Genomic DNA, 24,582 nt, shown 5'->3' with positions numbered 1-24,582 from the left:
ATCGGTAGGGGGATCAGAATATATATATAAATCCCAAGTTGTGTTAGAGAAAAGCAGCAAGTTTATTGTATTTAATGAAAATTTCTTTGTGATAGAAATTTAGCATGGCAAAGTGAGTTATTTTTACATACGACAGTGTAGGGAAAGCTCAGACTCAATAGCTTGCTTAATTAATTATGTCTCTATATTTCAGCATATGAATGAAAGTTTTAACAGCTTTATAGAAAATGTATAAATGGATCTGTAGTGAGTCTAGACAAACACACATTAATATGTAGCTGATGACAAGAAGCACTTTATGTAGTAGCAAATTTTTATTAAGCAGAAGAAAGTGATACTATGTTGATATTGCACTGCACAGTTCATTTCACCACATTTTTATTTTAACTTCAGGACACTTAGAACTTCTCCTTTTATTAAGTTTGTCTGAAGAGGGCAGCCTTTCCTAATGCACTTGGAATTTTCTTAATTTGGCAAAGTTACTGTATGCTGAACTAATTGACAAAGGACATGCTCACGATCCCAAGTTTGCCTCTCATTATTGCTTGTGTTTTCCTTGAAGTCTCTTTCCACATATATTTATTGATCAGCTCCAAAGAATATTGTTTTAAATATTTGACCTCTCTGCTAAAATACAGTCCAATTTCACTTGCTTTCTATGCTAAATGAATGGAGACTTCCTGTGATATTTCTATAAAGAAATTAAAAGAGAAGGTTATTAGGATATTTCTGAAAATGTGGGTGGTGTTTATTCATTCTGCAGTCTAGAAATAAGTGCCTTAAGTGCTAGAATGCATATGAATAACACAGGGAAATACCTGTCCATTTCTCTTCCATGTTTTCGATCCTGATTTCCTCTACAGGCTTCAAAAAGAAGTATTAGCCTGAAAATAGACAGAGTGATGTTATTTTTTATTTCATTTTATGCTTTAATCATAAGGAAATATTAAAAAGAAAAATAAATCTTACAGCACATTCCTGCATTGCAGTGTTACCAGGGAAGATGAATGGCTACTCCACATTTAGCAATTAGTGTGATAGATTTAAGGGCTCTTAGAAGAATTTATTGCCATGGTGTGCCTCAATCATGGTGCAGGGAGGTACATCTGAAGAAGCTGGAACGGTACATTTTCACAGTTATTGCTGCTCTAGCCACTATGTCGCATCTCTCTCTCGCAGGGGCAGCCAGTTTTGAACGCCTGCCTCACTTTCTGTGGCATCAGAATTTAGGTTTTTGAGTGACAGGTCTGGAGGAGCAGGAGCGCAAGCTGAATGAAGGGAGCAAGCACAGGGGCTCAAACAAGGAGAACCTAAAGGCTCCTACTGGTAGAAGATGAAGGCAAGAGGAGAGAAAAGGTGTAGGATTGCCTTGAGATGAGCGAGCGTACTGTTTGCAAAAGAGTATTATCTAGATTACTAGAATGTCTCTATAAAAAATCGCATTGCTTGGGCAATAAATTGAAAGTGTGGGTCCTGTGCAAAACAGTCAGCTGTGTTCTCGGTAATTGTCTGTGGAAATGTCTGCAGCAAAACGAGAGTATTTTATGTGCCCAGGAGCCTGGCGAGTTTGCTGTGTCTGGTTGACAGGTAGTAAACCTCGTACTGCTTCACAGTCACTGAGGCTGTCACCTATGCTAGGTGCATTATGCTTGCACGGGGTACAGTCAAACTGCAGCACAATGTCACCTCTTCAGCTTGTCAGCTCCTTGTCGCAGCTGATGATTAGGCAGCATCAGTGCTAATCTAGTCAAATGATCCCTTTTTTACTACGGTGATTTTTTTTTTTTTTTTAGGGAAATAAGAATGTAAAGACAAATTTCCCCACTGTCAGTAGGGTCCAAGTAGCAAATAATTGAATTTCTTCCTCCCACAAACTGCCATATATTTATGCTACTGAACTCATTGCAACCCAAGGTCATTCCCTGAGAGAAAGCTTGCTCCAAATCTTGTAATTACACAGCTATCTATTTGGTTTTATATTCCTTTAATTTTTTGTGTTATGTTTATTGATCTAAACCCACCCTTTTCTTTCTACCTGTCTTTTCCACAGCATCCACTTGCTCAGAAGTTGAGGCAGATGCTTTGGTTCTTCCCAACCCTAGACTGTCCCAATGACTGGACTGTTCTGAAAACTATGAGGCTTCTTCCTCTTCCTGCCTTAGTGCTGGATTGCTATGAGACACAGCACAAATTTCTTTGTCTCCCTACTTAGAAAGCATTCAACTTTCTACACATCAGACAGTTACATGCTTGTGCTAATGGTCTTCTAAGATATCAGATCCTCTCCCTGCAGACCAAAGACCCACTAACATATTCTTCCTAAATCCTCTAAGAAATTGTACTTTAAATGTGTTTCTATCAGCATTTTGTCTTGAGACAACATCTAACTGAAACTGATTGCTTGTTTTCAGTTTTTTGTGACTAATCTTGGTAGGGAACATCATGCCCTTTGTCAGACACTGATACTTGCTGTCTCTTACTTTTTCTTCTCTTAATGAGTATGTGTCTGTAAAAGGTATGGAGGATGGATTTTTGAGGTTGTAATGAGAAGAAATGTACAAATAATTCTCACATTTCCTATGCATCCCTATTTTGAAATTGGAAATGTGATTTTCTCTTTCCACACCTTGTGAATGTTATCAAAATCAGGTTGTAAAAAATTTGACTAAATTTATTGTGTCCTGGCCTTAATAATTTAGCAGGAAGTGCCAGCATTTTTCCTGAGTGTCTGGTTGCCTTTTGAGTACTTTAAAAATTTGATTCTTTGAGAATGACTCATTTATCTAGAAAACAGCCTTTTGTCGCTCTCTTTTATCTGTCTCATCATTAAAGAGATGATTACAGTACCTCCTCCACCTTTCTTTGATTGCATTGTTTGCAAATAAAGATTTTTATTTTTGTACTTTCCTGGAACTTCATGATTCATTTCCTTGACTCCCCGTACTGTAATACATGTAAAATACTCTGATTAGTACATCTACTGTATACCATCCTTTACTTCAATTTCTGCGCTATTGTCTTTGTCTTATCAAGGCACTTCGCTGTTTTGGATTTATTATAATATTAAATGTGAGCGCAACACTGAATTCATATTATCTTCAGTGAACATTCATAAAAGAAGGAAAGATCCCCCCACACCTTATACAAGCATCCATTGCTTTTATATGTGCATTTGTTCCTCTAATGATTTTTTATACGCTCTGTAGCGTATCACTGAAGGTCCCCTACTCAGTGTCTGTCTTCTGCGTTGTTATCTTTTAACACCTCAGACCTGATATTACTCAAAGATTCTGGGTCACTTTTGCTATTTCTTATCTGCTTTCTTAATTGCATGGGTATCTTTCTCAGAATAGCTGCTGGAAGAGAACACCTCTCACTACAATGAAATTCTTTTACATTCCTCATGCTGTTCCTTTGTCTCAAATCAAAGTATACCTGCTAATTCCATTTTGGAGACCTATGCAAACTTCTGAAGGAAGCCACATCTTTCAGTCCTACAAAACTAATCACATTCCACTGTCTTTTCCTTGTAGTTAGTTCCCTACAGTTCCTTGTGCCCCAGCATTTCATTTGCTCAGGAAAATGGTGAGAGTCCGAAGGCCGTAAAAGATGTCATATGTTCTGAGTTCTTCTGATAATGCATCTTATATTTCATGTGCATTCTTTCAGTAGGGGTAGATGTCCTGGTAATATTAGTACTGTTGTGTTCCCTGACTGATTATTTAAAGTTATTGATTGCTGATAATATAATATAACATCACCTAATACTATACTTACTTCCTACCTTGTAGGGTTTTTTCCACAGAAGCAGCTGCTAACTTTTAAAAATCCACTTTCTGACTATATTATCTCTCATATGGCTGTGATGTGCTCCCCTACCTTCTCTATAGTGCTTGGGAGAGTTCTTGACCTCAAAGCATAGAATGATTCCATATTCTCGTTTTTCTTTTTTTTCACTGAAGTTGAGATGATCTCTCCTTCTTATCTTACTGTGTGTTTTCAAGTCTTGTGACTTTTTTACAATTTCTTAATTGTACATTTTATGGGATAAAGGTGCCAACTTTAGGTCAACTGCATCTGGAAGACTTGAAGGTTGTTCCTCTATCTCTTTGCAACTTATCCTCAAAACCTCTGGATTCGGAAGAAAGTGCTGACTGCACAGCAAATCATGGTGTATGTAGGATCTCCACAGAGATGAGAAGTCCTTTCATCATATTAAAATTCCTAAGAAAGAAGTTGTTGCTTGTCACGAACAGTAACAGTTATTAAGCTTGTTTGTGATTCAAGTACGCAGCACTTTTGTTGGCCAATATAAATGGGAGTGGAGGAGGAATGAGTGGCTATGATATTGTGGGCTAAAGCTTGACCAGTCAGTTCTGCGAAGGTAGATGTGGTTTGAGATGGGTAGCACAATCTATAATATCAGTTCTTATTTGATTTGTGAGATAGAAGAGGCTTGTGGACTTCATCCCCATTTAAAGATGTACTTTGAAATTTAAAATACATTCATTATTAGTTTTAACAATCAAGTTGGATAGAGGAGGTCACGAAGTGAAGGTTTTTTTTGTTTAACACAGAGCTCCTGGTTGGTAAGTGTAACGGGAGTTTCTGAAGAGAGGATGCTTTCATCCCTGGCTTTGTCCAGATTTTTTTTTCCTTCCAGGGTGCCAAAATATCTGTCTTAACTTGGTGAACAGGAGTGGAGACAGAGAAAAAAGAGGGGGAATCACAGTGTCATGACAAGCCCTACACTATGGTTCAGAGCCCATGTCAAATTGCTAAACTGTCAAGAATCCACTATTGGGGTGAGTAATGGATGAATTATACTACTTTTGGCAATTTCACCTCAAAAATTATGAGTCACTGTTGATGACCAAGAGGAGACAGTGGATATAAAATGCAAGTGAGTGCTGTGAGTGAGTGCCTGAGTTCCTATAAAAACATCTACTGAATCCATTTGCTTCATCAAAGCCCAAGCTCACAGGTTCAAAGAGATGTGCTCCGATGGTTGACAGCTCAGTCAATATCTCTCCTGCTCTGTCTCTTCCTGACATAACATTGATTTCTGTAAGCTAGAGGAAGTAATCCCGGATGACATTGTGCAACAATTTTAAGGAAAGTTTGTTTTCCCACTGTGCACTTTTTTTCATACACAATTTATAAATGTATTTCATTTACAACTTACTTACAAACTTTACCTCTCATAATTCTGTTACATTTTACACCCTGATCACTGTAGCCAAATCAGTTGCTTTTTAATGCTTGCTTCTAGATTTTACACTTTTATGGGACAACATACTTGATGGTTCTCCTGCGTCATCTGATCACTGCAAAACAATGATGTCACTTTGACATCTGCTATTCACTCAGCTGCCAAGCTAGCTGAAGAATGCATCATGTGCCCCTTGCATGGAAGAGAAGACCATACTGTCATGCCACGTCCCGTCATCCCACTGCTGTCAACACTACTACATTTCGTTTTGTGTCCTAACCCCTTGATCAGCAATGTTAGTCATCGTGTGGTACAAACTGCTGCATAGCTGTAATGAAATGATCTTCCTGTTATTAATCTAATTATTGGCCTTCTCTGTCTTAATTTTTCTGACAAAAAAAAAAAATATCCATTTCTCTGGAATTTCATAGTGCTGGTCTCACTAGAAAACAGGTATTTTTCCAGGCATTTCTGGAGGATTTTTAACTGTGAGGAATGAGAACCTGAAAATTAATTTTACTTCTATGGTATTAAAAAAAACCATGGATCTTTAAAGTATTTGCCATTTGTTTTGTCTTATGTCCATAGCAGCACTAGCTATGAATTTCCAGCCTAGTATTGGTAGTGTTGAAAAAGGGGAGGAGGTTTCGAAGGGAGCAAGGACTCATGTATATTTATGGCACAGGAGTGGAAATGGCTTAATGGGTGAGTGGCACAGCTGTAATGAACAGGGTTCAGCAAAGTTTCTCTCCCCATGGAACCAGATATGGTACCAGACTGGAAGCACAGAGAGACCCTTTCCACTGAGCTGACACCACTGATCTGTTGAGATGACATTTGTGAGGATGAAGCTATGAAGGATTTAGTATCTTTAAGTGTGCAAGGTCTTGCCCCATACAGAGAATCAACAAGCTGAAGGGTGTCTGGAGCCAGACCAGAGGCAGGGATGGATTGATATGTAGGCATGAAGTCTGTGTTGTTTCTAGAGATATAACTGGTTTAAATTTCAGACTCTGTAATTCCTCTAAGCACTATTTTTGATCAGATAGAATCAGTTGTCATATTTTCTTTTTAACTTGCATATAGAAATTAATAACTTGTCATTTTATAGAATGCGGTGTTGTGTAACAGGCTCAATAAATGAAAAGAAGTAAAACTCAATACTTCAAAATCCACACCCCTCTCAGCCTAGTCTGCTACAGTTAATGGGAAAAGAACTTCACCCACTATTTGTTTCTGGAAAGTCATAAAGGACATTATAGCCCTGTGTAGTCTGAGGGGTTAAAACCTGATATTTATTTCACTTGGGTTTCTCGTCATAAACTCCTGCTGTGAAATAAAATAAAATAAACAAGTGAACCCAAAAGCCTGTCAATAAATAGCCATCAAATACTGTTCCTTTTTAACATAACATTACTGGCTTCTCTTTGCAAAAGTGACGGATATGCAAAACTCCATGAAAAAAAGAAAGCAAACTTCAAAGAAAGAACTTCTGTGCCTTAACATCTTACAGTGTTCTCAGATGTGACTATTATGTTGTTCAGCAAATGAATTTTTCGATTTATGGAATAATCAGGGAAATTCCATAGCAAATAATAGGAAAAAAGTAATCTAGATATTAGACAGTGCAAAATATATCCTGAATTTGATGTCAGCCTTCACAGAAACAGCTGGGACTCTATACTCTTTTAAACAAGCGACATCTCCAGTAAAGCTGATGAGCAAGATACCTGCTGAATGCCAGTAAGACTTTTGGCCAGGGAATTGAAGAGCTGAGGAATTTGTAGTATATCATGTAACTATAATTGTATTCCCAGAGAACTACAGGTAAAAGTCTAAGTAGCTTTTTCTCTGATAAAAATGCTTTTTATATGATTATGTTTAGTATTATTGCCCATTTACTTTCATATTCCATTTTCTTTATTTACAAGTAAAAATATTTTCTCCTTTTCTTGCCCAGCCAAGAAATTCTGACTAAGTCCTGAAAGACAGTACTTCATGTCTATACCAGTGAGCTGCATATGAGAGATTAACAATGTTCATAGGAGTTCACAAGGCAGTTCAAAAGTAGCCTAATTACATAGCAAATTTGCTACCATAATAACTCTTTAAACCCTACAAGAGGACAAATTGCCCAAGTCCCTTGGTAGGAAAGAGGACAGGAAGTGTGGGTAGGTTTAATTCCACCTAATGTTAGCCATCCGAAGTTAGATGTCTCAATCAAACTGGCTGCTTAGTCTCTGTCTCCAGGGAGAGAATGGAAAGAAGCAGGTGCTTCCAGACAGTAATTTATCCCATCTTAAGATACTTTTCCAACCTAATGCAATGAATTGCCATGCCCATCAGAAGGATTTATAAGTTTATTTGGCTGTAGAACAAGCTACAAACTTTGGCTTTGTTATCAGAACATATACTTTCTTTTGCTTTTAGAAATATTGTCAGAGTAATGACACCTGTAACTCTTTCTTTGTGCTCTGCTTTTCTCATTTTAAAGTGTGGCTTTACCACTGAAGCTCTCCTTGACTGAATGAGAAATTATGTATGAACTTTACATGATCTCATATTGTATACAGTCATTAATAGCCTTAGCCCATGAATGAAATAATAACACGTATTTTCAGGAGCTATTCTGTTGAGCCACACTCAGAGTTACATGTATTCTAGAAGTGTTTTGTCATGGCTTCTTGCTATATTGTCTATCATGCTCAGTAGCAGGAATCTTCTGAGAAAACACTTTTCTTGCAAACTGCATATAAACCAGTAGCTTTGTACATACACTGCATCATTTACTCTTACCTGTGCCACTGTATTGCTGTGAAAACTACTTTTTACCTGCTCTTACTGGGATTTGGGAGCAGCCTGATGCTTCATCAGCATTCCTCATGTTCAGGCTTGGGTCGGCCATGTGCTTGGAGCATGCATTACACCTGAACCCTCATCAGACTTTCTCCTCTTATACTGAGGTATAGGCCCACCAGCTTTTCTCCCTCTCTCTTTTCATAAAATCCATCTCAGATACCAAACCCCACACGTCCAGTTGGCAGTTTTATTGCTTTCAGAAGTATGGCCTACTGTAAAAATTGTTACACTTTTCCAAAGTTTTCATCAGAAGTTAATAGGTCTTTTAAAGTGACTGATGGACAGCTGCAGCTCTGAGTTTAACCTCTCTTCATGAGTAGGGGGGATGAGGAGGAGGAGCAAGGACATAAGGAACAGCTTGGGCAAGCAGTTAATTAGAACAGTCAGTCTTAATTACTTCTTAATGGTTGGGGAGGGGTTTTCCTACCTACACATGACTGCAAAACAGATTGCAGGAAGCAGAAATGAGCTGGGGGGGTAGGACTGGATAGAAAATTAGCTGAGAGTGGGGGCTTGCGGAAGGCCTTGGGAGAGCTGAGAGCTACTTGGTTTAAGTGTTTCAAATGATGCTGTCAGGGAGCTCTGCAAGACTGGAGAGGGGGGTTTATGTATAGGGGTTATACTAAAGTGCTAGTTATGCCATAAGGTAAGTCCTTAAATATTCTATGTATGTGCTGCTTCTTTCTTAAAAGGGAGAGTGATGAGGAAGGTGACTTCAGCTGAAGGAGGGGATGTGGTTAAGGGGCTAAATGCAGCCCAGGTTCTCCCTGGTAAAATACCTGGTGAAAATGCAACACCTTGAGGTCACCTTTTCAGTGCAAGTTGTATGCAAAGCTATTCATCCAGCAGAGAGTGCAGCCTAGCTCATGACTTTGGCTGCTAGGTGTGAAGGGTCATACTCCTAAAGGTAGGTGGTTGTCCAGCTTCTGTGTGTGTTTGGAGTTTGTACACACATGTTATTTTAAGTCACCTGACTCAAATATTTTAATTGCTGAGACAAGCAGGGAATGTGGTCCAGCCTTCAGGTTTTTTTCCTATTGCCTCTTAGAACTTGAAAATAAGATCAAATGGAATATTTTCTAGATCTTTCAGAATCTGTTCCAAATTATCTGACATAGAACCTTCTGTGTGTGAGCAGTGTAAGCCTTTGCTCTATAGCCCAATATTTTCATTGCCTTGGAACATGCAAGTGTTCCTATCCATTGATCTATGAATGGAGAGAAAAAAGAAAAAGAAGCCTGGGAGGATAGGGGAAGTAAATGCTGATCTTAATCCTTTTATACAATTTTTTTTTTTTTTTTTAATGTCTACCTCTTAATTAAATTGGAAGATGGAGGTCAGCTTCTAAATACTTCTGAGGCTTGGTCTTCTCTTGTGAAGTTAGACAAAATTTATCTTCTGCCTTTGTCTTTGGAGGCGTTTGTCTGCTGGCTACCTGGCCTGAAAAGGGTTCTCTTCTTTCTCTGTAATACTGTGGTACTGTGTCTCTGTGCAATATCTTTCTTTGGGATATCCTTGAAAGTGAGGTGAAAGAGTTCAAAAGAGTAAATGCTGTAAAACAAATGTACTTACTAGAGGTAACAAGTGTTGAAGTAAGTAATGAAGTCAAAGACTGCTATTTATGTGTTTAGATAGGAGGGGTATGCAGTTTTTGTTGGACAATACTAAAGGCAGACGTAGATTATATCTTTATTAATTAAGAAAGGTCTGTGGTGCTTGTGGAAAGGCATCCTGCTGGAAAAGGATTTCCAGATGCTTCCAGAAAAATTCCAGTTATGTTGTTTTTCAACCTGTTATTCATAGATTGACCAGTCCTCCTTCTGAAGCAGGTGGAGATAGTTTTCATGGGTCTGTAAAAATCTGAAGTCAGAAAAGACAAGCTGCACACTATGTTGAAGTTTCTATCAAAGGAAAATGTTATTGTGTTGCGTGGTGTATCTGTTTATTAAAAAAATGCCTGTCCTTCTAAGGATATCTAGTAGAAGCTAAATACACTATACAGTAATGCTAATAATTACATTTGTAAAATAACTGCTTTTTGATAGGCTAACACAAAAGCACAATTACAGCAATGGCAGTTTCTCATTAGTGGGAATTACATGCCAGCTTTAGAAAATGTAATGATGTATAAGCCCTAGTGGTTATAATTGGCATAGAAATGTACTATATCCTTGGGTGTTAAAAGCCATAAGCTATTTATTTCCATACTTACAAAGAATGTACTGCATTGTGGTATAAATCTCCCATGGGTTGTCTTACTTGCATTTTTTTAGTATAATTTATGTCCATATGGTTCAAATATGAATCTGTCCCCTTATTGGCATCCTGCTGGTGACATAATGTACTGATAAATTAGTATCTCGTGTCTGGAAAGCCTGTTTGAATTCAGATCTCATGAGTAGGTAACTCACATCTACCTGATCTTCCTCATGCAGATAGCCCTAGTGTCACAAGGTTTCTGTAATACTTGGGCTTACACAATATAGTAGTGATATACTTACAAGATATTTGGCTACTGACTCTGGTGTTTTGGGGTGATTTTAGAAGCACTAATTCTCATAAGCAAGGGGTGGATTTGGAGGAGCTCTGTGTTATGCTGGACTCTAGCCTAAACTAGGAATAAATGGCATAGAAGCTCATGGTATAAAATAATCTTGAAACTGGGGGTAATGTGTATTAAAATAACTGATGGTGTTGTCCTAGACACTATATTGCATTGCTTCTGCAGTATCAAAAGTAGTTTGATTGTAAGGTCTGTGTGTGACATACATGGTATGGATATTAAAATGTGATATGGATTTGAAAGTCCATGGTATGATCTTTTTCCTTAGTGCATCAGAAAGTAAATATAGGAAAGTGGGTGAAACAAATATAGGAATAAAATTAAAAGGACTGGTTTTTCTTCGAAAATAAGTTGGTAAATAGACATTTTTATTACCTATTCCAAAAATGTCCAGGTTTCCTTTTTTAGTAAGGTGAAGTGATCCCAAAAGAACAATTTTGCAGTGTTTTCTATGAGTAAAGAACAGCTTTTGTAAAACTGGTATCAAGTATGGAATGAAACATGACTATGAGTTAGGGGAAAAATAGAGATATAACTTCTCAGAACAGGCATATAACCCCTTTAATGATGCCTTTCTGGAATAAATGTGAATTTAGAGCATGTTTGCTTAATCTGACTGAATTACCTGGCTGAAGGGCAGAGCTTTGTAGCCCTGGTTTAGGTCAGGGTTCAGCATTTAAACTTGCAGCCTAAGCAACGTGCAGAAGTTGAGGTGAAAATTGAGTTTCTGAGGCCCAAGGCTGAGTAGAGCATGGGTAGTAAATTCAGCAAACTTTTGTGTCTGTGATTTCCATGCTACTGTATTGTATTTATGGCTTCTTGAGGTTTTTGTTTAGAGGGTTTTTTTTACTGTGGGAGTTTATGTGGTTGAGACTGGTAAAATTGGCTGTGTGTATGATGGAGATGCTGTTGAATATCTGACATGCTTATCTTTTATTTTGCAGAGATCTACAGCCAATAAGACTTCTGGTGCTCCTTCCTACAGCAGATGGTCCAGTTCACAGCCCCATCAGGTAATATGCCCTTGTCAAAAAGAATACGAAGCTCAGGTTGACACTTTCTTCCTTTTAAAATGAATCTGTGGGAGGGCTGGAGAATGTTCTCTACCTGCAGTAGCCCAACTAGGTCATGCTGATCTCTGAAGTTGTTGCAGGACATCCTGTGGCAAACTGTGAGATGCTGTTGCTGCTCATGGAGGGGTTTGTGCAGGTGTGACTCATCTAATGCAGCGGTGCCTCTCTGGGGCTTGTCAGGGGTGGTTATTTTGGCTGGATCCCCCCCATCCTTTGCGTCTTGTCGCTTGAGTGTGTTTGATCATTGCTCCGTGGCAATGCGTGAAGTCAAGTTCTCCCATGCTGCCCTGCCCTCAGTAGCTGTTTTTCTACTTAAAACAACTGAGCTATGAAGTGGTTATGATGGCTAAAACTTTCAGGAAAGCTTGTTATAAACCCTGACTGAAATTGGAATGCTGTTCAATGGTAGCCAGGAAGAAGTATGGTTGTTAATGATTTTTTAGTATAAGAATTTGAATATTATTGAGGGTTTCTGTTACTTTATCAAAACCAAAATCAAAGCCAAGGACATGGCTTGCATTGTAATCAAAGAACAGTGTATTTCAACTAAAGCAACTTCTTTAAAAAAAAAATCTTCCAGTGTTTATTAAAATCATATTTAGCAGTTTTTTCCCAACCTCTACTTTTGTTTCTTTCTGACCTCTTTCTAATGCACTATCTCTTAAAAAAAAAAAAAAAAAAAAAAAAAAAAAGCAACAACCCCTTCCTCCTTGACACTATGAAAAATTTAAGTTACCTTGGCGAGCAAATTCTTGATTTGACATGCTAGGTTTTTGTTTTTATGAAGGACATGTATACAGCAAGAGAGGAAACTTCCAATAAGCTGAGTTTTGGCCTTGAAAACTAAAGCCGAAGAAACTGTGAATTTCATTTGTATTCAAATTAGGGTGGGAAAGAATGTGGCTAAATGCTTTATGGGCCTTTAGGTACGTATTTCACTATCCTTCATGTTTTAATAGTGCTGCTTCCTCATTGTTAAGAGTCTTGGGCCTCCACTCTACATAAATGTTCTTTTCACTTGCTAAGGTTTCCATGTTTTCTTTTTCTTCCACTTTTTGAACGTGTTGGGGGGAAGAGGGTGGTAAAAATGAAGAACATGTAGGCAGAAGGTTAGTTCTTTTAAGTGGTTATTGCTTGCCCCATCCTAGGAGATCAGACAGTGAGCAAGAAAAAGTTCATGGAGTACCACAAATATGTACAAGGCTGAAACAGCAGTGACACTTCCCCTCTTTCTGTGTGTTTGCCGTTGCCTGTTAATGGGAGATGCATTCCTCAGTCAGGAGGAGATCATCGTAACACATCATATGAAATGCACTTTACACTCTACACACTTGATTTCCTTTTTTGAGGAGGGAGGGGGAGATAAGTACATAATAAAGATTGTTCACAGCATTACAACCCTGTTAAATCACTAGCAGAGTTGAGGGATTAACTACCAGGAATGCTGTTTGAAAGTATGTCTAGACCATCCAGCATCTGCAGGAAAAAAATTGTTGTACTGTATTAAAGCATGTCTGTGGTAACTTTACCTGTGTTGCACCCCACACCTTTTAATCTCATCTTCCTTTGTCATTTATGCCCTAATCTCTTCTTTTTCATCCTTGTTTATTGTAAGCTTTTGTCTTCTGTGTTTTGGGTTTAATAAGCTTATAAACTTGCCTTGCGGATATTACAAATACCAGCACCAACTGTGAGGATGTATAGCCATGCTGCGGTTCAGTTTGGGAGACCTGAATACTGCTGTGCACTCTCATGAGCTGAGTGGCAAAATATTTGTATTGGATCAGAGATTTGTATTCAGCTTTGCAACTTGCCAGCATCTATATATAGTTTATTTAAACATTTTTTTGAAGATGGCTTTCCAGGAAAGAAAAAGATTAAAGTTCAAATTCATATTGTCTGCATTTGCTTCAGTCTCATGCAGTGAACTCAGTGAAGGCTTTTCTGCATACATCTTACAAGAATTCACACAGAAACCTAATATAACTACATGGCTGAGACCTTTGATGCATGTAAGAAATGTTAAAAGTTAAATTGATTTTGTCCTTCCCTCCCCCAAGTTTTCTTTTTTCATTTCCCCTATCTGTGTGAAGTTTGAAGGTCCATTGGGTGAGAGATTTGAAAGGGGTTCTGCAGGTGAGGTCAATGAGTCACTGAAAATAACACACTTTTCACTGACTTATTTTGCTTATGCTACCAAGACATGCTTATATTTTGTATTGGATAAGCAGAAGCATGTTTATCTCAAATGCATTATCTGGGGAAGGTTTTTAATAAGTTCCTATTAACTCACTGCTCTCATGGACATGTGGAATTTGTGTGTTCAGATTTTTTTTATGTGAAGCTGTTTGTAGAATTTTTTTTTCATGCCCCTTGAGCCTGGGAAAGTGTCTTGTTGCAAGGGAGGCATCTTTAAAACTTGATTAAGAGGTTCCTTCTGACTGCTCTGGGAAAGAGCCATTACTACCTGCTTCAAGCTAGCTTTTTTCAAGTACTCCACTTTCTCAATGTCAGAATAGGAAGCCAATAGTCTAAAAGGTTGATCTTTTTTGGAGCCAAGGAATTAATCTATTTAATTAAAGGAGTGGGAGGTGGACAGGGAAGCCAAACCAAATCTCAGCTTCTGAACTGGCATCCACGGAGCTGTGTTGGACCTCGCTGCCTTCAGATGCACTAAACTGGCTTGAGGGGTGGAATCAAGGAGAAGATACAAACTGACGCTAATGAGCTGAAATTGCCTATGCTGCTGTTCTTGGCTAGTGGCATCACTTGATGTGTGAAGAAGCCTGCAGTAATTTTGTGAGAAGCTCTGAAGTGAACTTAGTCCTTCCATGCTTCTCTGAAGTCTGTGTGCTTCCTCAAGTGCAACTGGCTTTAACTGCTGATGAAAATTAAGGAGGAAGTGGGACTTTATCAGGCATGATGATACAGCTGATTTCTAACATTCCACTTTTGCTGAGCAGAATGGCAGCCAAGGCAGAGTGGTTTAGAGTGATGACAAATCCAGGTGTGGGACAGTCTGTGTCTCATTAGGAATCACAGGTATGCAGGCAGGGTGGGACACAAGGCACTCAGTATTGCAGCTCAACTGTCCCTAGAATCAGTTTTAACAATGACTAACTTATTACTAGTAATTACTTGAGAAAAAGAGAAGAAATGCAGTATTTCAGATGCCAGCTTAAAGCTGAGGCATTGAAAAAATCATAGGTGAAGTGTCCTAAATGAAAAGAAAGATGGGACAACAACCCTTCTAGCTTGCTGATGTCCCTACTCTTGATAAGCAAAAAGTGGATAGCACCTAAGCAGATCTCGCAAACATATCCACCTGTATATGCGAGCAGAAGACACTGATATCTTTCGCCTGAATGACTGTGAGACAGGCTGTCTCATCGTGCTTGTGGGCACTGAGGAGCTGGTCAAGACAGACCATTCATTTGATCGCCACTCTTGGCTGGCACCTTTGTGACAATGTTCCAGGTCTCTTGAACAAGACTTGTTAGCAGAAGTATCTTTAGAGATGCCTAGATTATATTACGTTCTAGAAATATATGAATGTTTCTTTAGAATTAGGTGCTAAATGAGCCTGCAGAATAATTGGTGTGTCTTAAATGCCATTAAAAATAATATAGAACACTTCAGCATCTTTCCCCTCACTGTATCTATTAGCAAGACATTAGCTTATGAGCTAATGAAGTAAAAATGCAGAAAGTGAAACGGTGTCCAATGAGCCATGGGACAGGAGGACGCTCAAGTAAACTTCCGTAATATTCTTCTATCTGGCTCCACTGCTGCTTTTTCACAGAATTACTGCTCTGACTTTCTGGTGTTGGCAACACAAGCTTCTTGCTTTCTTGCAGACAGTCAAAGCTTTGTCCATTGCTGGACTTGGCATCAGTGTCTGCCTTAAGGTGAGAATGTGTTTTGGTTTCTTCAATATTGTGCTCTTTAAATGTGGAGATCAGTATTATATTTTAGTACCTAGTGGTTAGCAACTTCCTCAGAGGAATCAGAGCAGACAGTGGATGTTCATAAACATTCAGTGTAGGATCTAGTTTTTAAATAGGCTGATTCTTCAACCACTCCATGTGATAGTTTGATAGTTAATTGTACAGCTTGTTCATGATTGAGATGATGGAAATACCAGTCAAGAAGATGGAAGCTAGGAAGGATTATATTTCAGCTTTACTATGGCAGCTGTTTCCTTGAATTCCAGATCAGAGACTTTAGTATATGTAACTTGGCTCTCTTGCTTCCTCCATATTATGTATATCTACATCTCTCTCTCTCTCTCTATATATATATATCTGTATGTATTTATCTATAGGGGGGTGGGAGTGTGTGTGTTCGTCCCTGCTTTCCCGTTGCTTAGTTTTTGCCCTTGTTCTTATATATGTGTTGGAGCAATAATGTGTTGATAAGCAGATAATTATACATAGTTGTCAGTTCAGGAGTCTCTTGCAGTACATGAGGTCAAAATGAACCTTGCAGTCATCATTCAGTATGAGTGGAGTATTTATTCAGTTTTTAGAAGGTACGACTGCTGGTAATAGTTGGGATGGTTCAACTAGTAGTAGTTGGGGTTATTGCAACCTGCTTGTATCAAGCATGCATTCGTTGTTTGTTAGAGCAGAGAGATGGGTAATGGTGAGTTTCTGTTGTGCAATCTGGCATGTTACCTGAGCATAAAGGTTATTGGAGTCCTTGTTAGCAATGACTCAGAAGATCCATTCCTGTGAAGTGACTTTTTTTTTTTTTTTTAAACTGGAAGATATGTAGTTCTAAATACTGTAAAGATTTCTATATTCATCTGTTGGTGGTTTGTGGTTTTTTTTTTTTTTTTTTTCCCTGTCAGTACATGAAGTCTGACTTGGAAAAAGTCACTATGGAGAAAGTCACTGTCTCCCTGATGACTCAGCCATTTGCCTTTTCGCTGAGCACTGCAAATGGAGGCAGTAAACTTTCAGTTAAGTGCCTGTCCACTGGAAAATGTACTGAGAACACCAACAATTTTCCCAGAAGCCACTGAACAGCTGTCGAATGGCAACAATGTTCCTTCACTGTTGACCTAGGTTTGAGCTGTACCAGTCTGTTCATCTAAATGAGAGTGACTTAGTCCAACTACTAGGGTTAAACCTTATTATAAAGGTCAAATGAGATCTGGAAACTTTCCAAAAGCAGACTAGACAACCCAAGCCACAGAAATATGTTACTGCCTCCTGGCACTTGGCGTATAACCAAAAAACTGTAGCAAAAATCAGCGGACTTAATCGGAGTTAATGAGGGAAATTTGTCAGTTTTGCAATAAATTGAGTATAAAATCCCTAAATACCTCCTTTCAATAATACGTCTTTTCAGAACTACACATACCTCTACATCATACATCATCATAGTTTTACAATATTTGAACTTGGTTCTCATTGGACTTTAATCCTCTTTGGGTAAGCACATGGAGCAAAATAAAATATGGAATGAAAAAACAGAATTCTTAAGATTTTTTTTTTGACATGTTGTCAAATGGACTCGTTGAATTTCAACAAGCCTCTGTTAGACTCTACCTTACATAATTCATTAAGCCTAAATTTGAGGTGGAGGCAGTGCCTTGCAGAAGCAAGTTCAGCTAGTTAAATATTTGTTGCTAGATATGGTATATAAAATAACTGTTAAACTTCAAAGTTCAGTGAAGGATTGGAAAAATTGAATACCTGTGCTCAGTACTGCAGATTTGCTACTCTTATTACATCTACAGAATATGTCATGTTATGCACATTATAGCTGTGGGATTTTGTCTACCATTAATAAAGGCTGACCCATGTAGTAGGTAGCCAGGCTGAGTACAACCATGACTAATAGACACAGTTTTTCTTGTGTATCTCACCTCTTGTAGCACTTGCTCATCTCTTCTGCTAGAGGTTCTTGATTTCCTCCGATCAACTGGAAACCTGATGTTAAAGGCTCTGCTTAACTCCAAATCTTGATGCTTCCTCAGTAAAATCTGTGTGCCACTGCTTCTAGTGTGATGCCTTTGGTAAGCCATCATATGGGAAAACTGAACCTGGCATCTGTTTTTTAAGGCAGTGGGAATCTGGAGCCTGAGCTCACAAACCAAACTTCACCAAGGTCATTGACAAGGGCGGAGCAGACCTGTTAAATAGGGACAGCAAGATGTGTAAGATGTCTTCATTGTACGAAGGTAACTTGGCCAAATGAGACTCAGGAGCTGTTGTATCTGTTGCTGAGCAAAGTACAATATAAACTTAGCTTTCAGAATCTAAGGTGTTTTTAATCAAAGTAAGAAGCATGAACCTCAGAAAGGAACCTGATTGCTTCTGGTCAGCAGCAGAATATGAGTAAATGAACATGGTGTTAATCAAAGGTTGCTCATCCAAATATGCTACCTGTTGTGTTGGTAGAATTACCAAGTGGTGTATTGAATTGAATGTAAATGTCTCATAAGCTGCAAGCAGGATGAGGCCGTGCATCTGGCGGGAAGCAATAGCAGCAGGTAAAACTCCAGCCTCGTTCTTTATTTTACTGCTTGTGGAGAAATGCTCTACCTGATAGTATCGGTGGTTTTCATCTTGCAGTACTATGTTAGCAGTTATGCATCTTTAGAAAAACAAAAACTTATATTTAAAATCAGGGCTTATGCTTAATGCAGTAGTATAAACGATAAAATGCAGGTTACCTGTCCTCTGTAATCTATATGACTAGTCCCACTAGACCACTCAGTAGGTTAGACATATAAATCCTTCACTAGATGTGGGATTTGGGAATTAGTTACCATTAGTTACACCACAACTACATGAGTTTAGTATTACAATACTTGAAAGTCTGGTGAGTACATGCTTTGTAGAAGTTATGATAACCTAAGCCTTGGTAAACAACTATGTTAAATTTTTCAAGCCCTTCTAATGTATTGTCACACTTTCTTTAACCAGGTACCTTTTTGTCTAATTGGACTGTTTAATGATTTCTACCCCCTCACCCTCCCCGCTCTGGTTTCTTGTATATATGCTGTATCAGCAATGACCTGATGATTCAAAGATTAGAACTTTCTTCTGATTATGGTATTTAAACTTGAAACTTTAGGTGTAATGGTTATGGAAACATAAGAGAACTCTTCTAAGACTCAGTATTGTGTTTTCTACAAGTAGGAGAGGAAAATGTAATGGATTTCCTTTCTAATTGTTACTCATAGTCAGCGATACCATTGGTATTTTGTTGTACTTTCAAGCTGATGTTCAGAAGATTTCATGTATTGCCCAGATAATCTTAAAATCAGTATGCAGGGAAAAAAAACTTCTGTTCAAAAAGAAGTTTCTAAACAGCTGCCATAAGATGATCATCTTTTCTAGATCGGTGAACTTTTTTTACTCTATTAGCTAGTTATGTAATTATTTTTGAAGACAAATACTAAATGAGTGCATTATGTTAAGTGCCTTCTCAGTGTTCTGAAGTTTGCATAGAAAATGTGTGCTGGAGATGAGGAGGAAGTAACAGCCTTTGTGATGACTTCCATAGGCATTAAACACTTCCAAAAAGTGTTTGTCAGCTGCACTTATTTTGTCACTTGGAACTGTTTGGTTTTTTTTTTCCAGAAGCAGAACTTCATAAGATTTAAAAAGATTGAAACCAATAGGGTTCTACTAATTTTAAACCAATAAAGTCAAAGTTTCCCCCATGTCACGTCATGTATTGTCACTGTAAGCTGCACTACCTCTTTTGGAAACATCACTCAAAACTGCAGAGTCAATTTGAGAACTTACTGGAATGTTCCTCCTATAACTCTTCTGCCTGTTTTTCTTAGCTAATGAAGCTTATTGATATTCTGTCTGTGAATGCTGACTGCTCCCTATAGCTTGACCCATTTTGACTGCATTTAGTGAAGAAGGGGAAGGGTGCAAGTTGCTCAAACCTTCCAGAGATAGGAAGTTTCTGTGGGAACCCAGGAGAGGAGAGAGACTGGTAATTCCAGACCAAAGGAAAGCCTGAGATCGCCCTTCACTAGCCGTTGGGCAATTCATGGAGGACAATGATGTTATGGATTTCCTAAAAATCAGGAAAAAAGACTCAGGTGTAGGTGTCTGTGTTTTTTCAAGAGCAAAGCTAAACTTTCTCGCCTGTGCAGATTTTCTGCTTAAGGGATGAGCTCACCCCAGAGCTTAAGGAATAATTTGATTAAAGTCAATCAGCTGCAAGACACGTGTACATTCACTATCGGGCTTAATTAGTTTTGTTGTTCACACAGCTACACAGTTGAATTCTAACAAAATTCTATATTGGATTGATTGAATTGAGAACTCTCTCAATCTGTGTCTTCTAAGGAAACTATCTCCTTGCTTCATCTAGCTGTGCTATTCCTGACTTTTCTCAAGGTTCAGATCTTGTCAGATAATATTGTTTGAAGCAGTACATAATCTTACAGTGATGTCTTTCCATTACGCTGTATCCCTGATGTGTTCATGTTGACTAATAGCAAAGATTGACAAAGGATTTTACACATGAACATCTTGCATCATGTTCTATTAAAAATGTCATTTGATATCTTCTATTGTAGACTTCTTGGTTTTGACTTTGCTGTGACATCTTCTTAAAAGAAAAAGAAGCTGCCAGCTGATGATGTTTTAGCACTTGTCAGCAATTCATCATGATTCTTCTTACTTTAGATTTAATTGTTCTTGGAATGAACATTTCATAGAGTTTTTTTTTTTTTTTTAAATTCTGCTTTCTGGTTAATGCAATCAATTTGATGCGGAAGATAATTAGTATGATAAGTTGCAGCCTACATGCATACTGCCATGTCCCCCTGCTTGCTTTAGTGTTGCAATGTTTTTAAAGATTGTAAGATAGGTGGGAGCAGAAGAGTTTAGGTTATTTTTAAGAGACTTTTGTCCCCCTCTCCTATTATTTAGAAGTAACAGATGGAGACTCTCTCTCATCTTTCATACTCCCGAAGCCTTAAACCTGGAAAGGAAATGCAGCCAAGAGACCGTGGCTGGGTTCACCATCAGCTGCACTAACAAAGGGGTTGATGATTTTCCAGAGCAAACATTGGCTGAGGGGTAGGTCTGACCTTTGGAGGAGAAACAGCTGGCATTGAACTGTGTTCAGGGCTAGGTCTAGGGTTGGGGGCATGTCTAGGGAAGATGGTCAGATCAGGGCTGGTGGCATAGAACTGTTTCTCTGCCTTTCTAAACAAGTTCATGACAATAAGTTCTCTAAAACCTTTCACCTTTCCTGTGTTTCACAAGAAAGACAACAAAGCTGGCTGATGGATTGTTTTAATAATGTAAATGATTATAATTCTGTTTGATAATTAACCATGCAAATCTGAAAGAAACAATTGGTGGATCAACAAAAACAGATCTGCAGGCTACATTTGGGGGAAGAGCTGAAAAAGCTAATTTGGTTATAAAAATAGGCTATGCTTTGTAATGAGAAAAGACAAGGCATTTTGCTGCAACTGTCATGGTAACTTTACTGTTTCTTTAGATAGTCTAATTTAAAATGTATTTACCCTGTAGCAATGAAATTGCAATCTATGTATGAATCATAAAAGCTGGAGATGGAAAATACCTCTTGAGCATATGGACCAGTTCTTCAACAGATACAACTGAGTTTAACTCAAAGTCAGCGAGCAAATGTTCTCTCTCTTCAAAGTTGATCCGTTAGTCCCAGGTTATTTTCTGAATGTGGCCTCTAGAAAGATACTTTGTCTAATCTCGGAGTTTCCAAAATTTGTGGAGGAAAAGGATAACCTGGCAGAGTGTGATCATGTGCCTTAGATTTAAGGGTTTATTTTCGTGGTTTACATTTGTGGGCAGTGAAAATAGTAAGTAAAATAGTTCTGTGTGCCTCCATAACTATGACTGACTCTAGGAAGTAGGGGAAAAAATGTTCTTAATTCTCTCAAGGACTTTAAGATGAGTCTCCAAAGACTAGACAAAACTCTAGGCCACTTAGAACAACTGAGTTCTATTGTCTCCTGCAGTACAATTCTTGCTTATCCTGCTAAAGATCAAGCTCTGCTTGTATCCATCTAATAGGAATATATTGAATCTTGCACGGAGTGCAAGTGGGACTTTGATCGATATTGCACGCACTTTATTTGAGGACCTACAGCAGAGGCCCTACACTTAGAAAAACAGTTGAAGTAGGTCTTGGGAACACTTGACAGAATACATAAGCAGATGATGTTATGGTCTCAGTGGAAATCTAGCTGTATTGAACTGAAAATAGACCATACAAGGAGAAAACTGAAGAATACTTAGTCCTTGTAGTAGGACACCCTGTGCAGTAGGCCAGCAAGCCCTGTTCAGATTCCTTTGGAAAGTAAAACTGCAGCAAAACTATCTCCCTTGAAGAATGTGGTACACCTCCATGTACTACCCAGTGAACTTTTGGAGGAGGAGTATCTCTGTCTTACTGTGAGTAATGGATAGTAAAAATTAAAAGCATGAAGTTGCCAGCAAAGCTCATTGCAGGAGTTGATGATGAGACCTTGTACTTCTTCAGGGGGAAGTGTGAATCTTGGGGTAAGTTTACAGTTGGGAAAAATAAATATGTTACCCTCAAGTCTCAATCACTTGTGTTCCCTGTTCTGTGCAACAGGACAATGCTAGTATAAAATTACTACATATTGACGAACTGTGGGTTGTGAAGCATTATCTGAGCTGGATGTCATCCGATGTTTGTTTGTATGACTTTCTGTGTATTGATTTTTATCTAGGAATGTTGTGCCAAAAACACTGATTTTGGAAAAGTAACTATGGAAAATTAAGTGAAGATAGCACTAAGTTCTGATTTAGGCCAACATAAACAGCCAGTTCAGAATAAAAGGTTTTCTATGCCTTTTGGCTACTTGTTTTCAGTTCTGCTGACCAGGTCCAAGTCTTTTATCAGACTACAATAGTCTGGCATCCTTTGGTTTCCGTTTATTATTCAAGCAACTAAATTGCATTCTGAAGTAGATACTTATTTTATCTTGAGCTCTGCTTTTTTTGAAATCCAAAGACTTCTCCTTCATCTTGTTTCTTCTATGATATTTCCCAAGATTTGGATCTGAGAAGTTTTATAGTTACTAAGCAAGAGTGGCTGTACCAGTCTTTGCAGCACAAGTATCAAATCCTGCCTATAGTAATGGCTGTAAAACTGTTGATATAGCAGCATTAAGAAATATGAGAAATAAATAATAAAAGGCCATGTGTTTTGACTGGTATGGGAAGTGTCCATGAACTGGAGTGGTCTTGTGTCACAGTTAAGTGGTTACTCTTGTGCCAGAACTGTTCCATAACTCCTCATGTTTAAGGTTGCAGTGATTATTTTGTTGTCTTCGGTGAGAAATCAGAACCTGTAAGTCCCTGAACAAGAGTTAATTTGTAATTCCTTATGTACTTTGCCACATTGCAGTATAGAAATGTCTGTGGAATGTATTTTGACTCTCATTCTCTCATATTGCTCTTAATATGATTTTCCTCAAGAACCACTCCATTTTGGTCCCTGAATACAATAAGACTATCACTATTGGTTGGGCTTGCTTGAGAGCTGCAAGTAAACTAAACTGAAACCATCAAACTTCCAATTCTGGTTTATGTTTTGTCCCTTATCTTGGAGATGTTGAATATGATGCCAATCTCCCAAAGAGGTGCTGGAGTCAGGTATTCTGAACTTGCAACCAGCAATGAAACTGGTTTAAAACTCTTCTGTAATTTAGGAGTGACATGAGGGCATCTTCTGAGGGAGGGTGAGCATCTGCCTGAACCCTATCAAGGGACTGGCAGGCAGCTAGGTAAAAGTGGTATGGGTCCTGCAATGTACTTGGGTTTGAAACGTTAGGAGTGGAGTCCTTTACTGAAGGTGCCTTAAACTGAAAAACTTGCTAAATCCTTGTAAGGTAAGGCAAGGTACTTCTGTGACTTAAGATGTAGGAAGCATAGGAAAAATATATCCTTTTTCACAGTAGGGAAAAGTTGCCATTTGGATGCAATTTGGATTTGTTCTCATGCACATGATCAGTAGATTCCTAAACGGTCTGAAAAAGTGGAATAACAGTGAGATGGTGCAGTTCTAGCAAATTGAGAACTTGGGCGGAGTAGGCTGAAAGCTCAGGTGTGCTGAGAAAAGCTTAGGAGGGTTTGAATTATAGCATGGTGTAACTGGAATCTCAGCTACTTGGAAAAAAACTACCTGGGAATCCATCTCCTGTTATCTGTGGTTTCTCAGGAGCCTATGAGGGAATGATCAGGCAATCTGTTTGAGAACAAAAGGAAGATTTTTCTCATGGAAGAGATAGATAACATAGGAGGCTTGCTGCTGTGCAGTATTGTGGATGCAGGAAGTGTGGATAGGTTCAACATGATTAAACAAGACCTGAAAAACAAAGTCTGCTGAGGTGTATTCAACATAATGATGCATGTCTAACACTTGGCTCTGAAAGCTGCTGTTTTTAGTAGGGATCAGAAGACAGAACTACCCACTCTGGAGCAGTACTACTCCATGTTTGCAGTATTTCTTGTACCTTTTCCTGAAGCAGTTGCTATCCTTCAGGACTGGAGGAGTATAGGACCCCCTTGGACCTTTAGTCTGAATTGCTACAGTTCTGTTGTTACTTAAATGCATGTTGTGTGAAGTATCTCAAAAGTGAAGGCTGTGTTAAGTTACATAAAATACTTGTCACATAGAGAGAAGGACATCTTCCATCCTCTGCTGCAGTGTGACAATAATCCATCGCCACTGCACTGCTATATTTATGTCAATATAGCAAAAAGAGAACTAAGCATTGCACAGACCAAGTCTTGAGCAACTTAAGGCTTTCCACATCAGGGCCACCACCACATGGTATTTATGAAGGATAAGTGAGGCAAAGTCAGAATTCA

The 24,582-nt window shown here is 38.5% G+C and overlaps 1 protein-coding gene across 5 annotated transcripts in view; it reads left to right on the top strand.

Moving 5' to 3' along the window:
- RBMS3 (RNA binding motif single stranded interacting protein 3) overlaps positions 1-24,582 on the top strand; it is a 718,223-nt gene that overhangs the window by 97,326 nt on the left and 596,315 nt on the right. For all 5 annotated transcript variants that reach the window (XM_065830560.2, XM_071804926.1, XM_071804927.1 and 2 more), the window contains one exon: positions 11,579-11,647. In XM_065830560.2, the coding sequence (XP_065686632.1) occupies positions 11,579-11,647 (69 nt within the window). The remainder of the gene's footprint in view (positions 1-11,578; positions 11,648-24,582) is intronic.

The sequence above is a fragment of the Patagioenas fasciata genome, chromosome 2 (genome assembly GCF_037038585.1).
Source record: "Patagioenas fasciata isolate bPatFas1 chromosome 2, bPatFas1.hap1, whole genome shotgun sequence".
Classification (NCBI taxonomy): domain Eukaryota; kingdom Metazoa; phylum Chordata; class Aves; order Columbiformes; family Columbidae; genus Patagioenas; species Patagioenas fasciata.
Note: the sequence above shows the minus strand (reverse complement) of the source record. Positions and strands in the feature narration are given on the sequence as shown.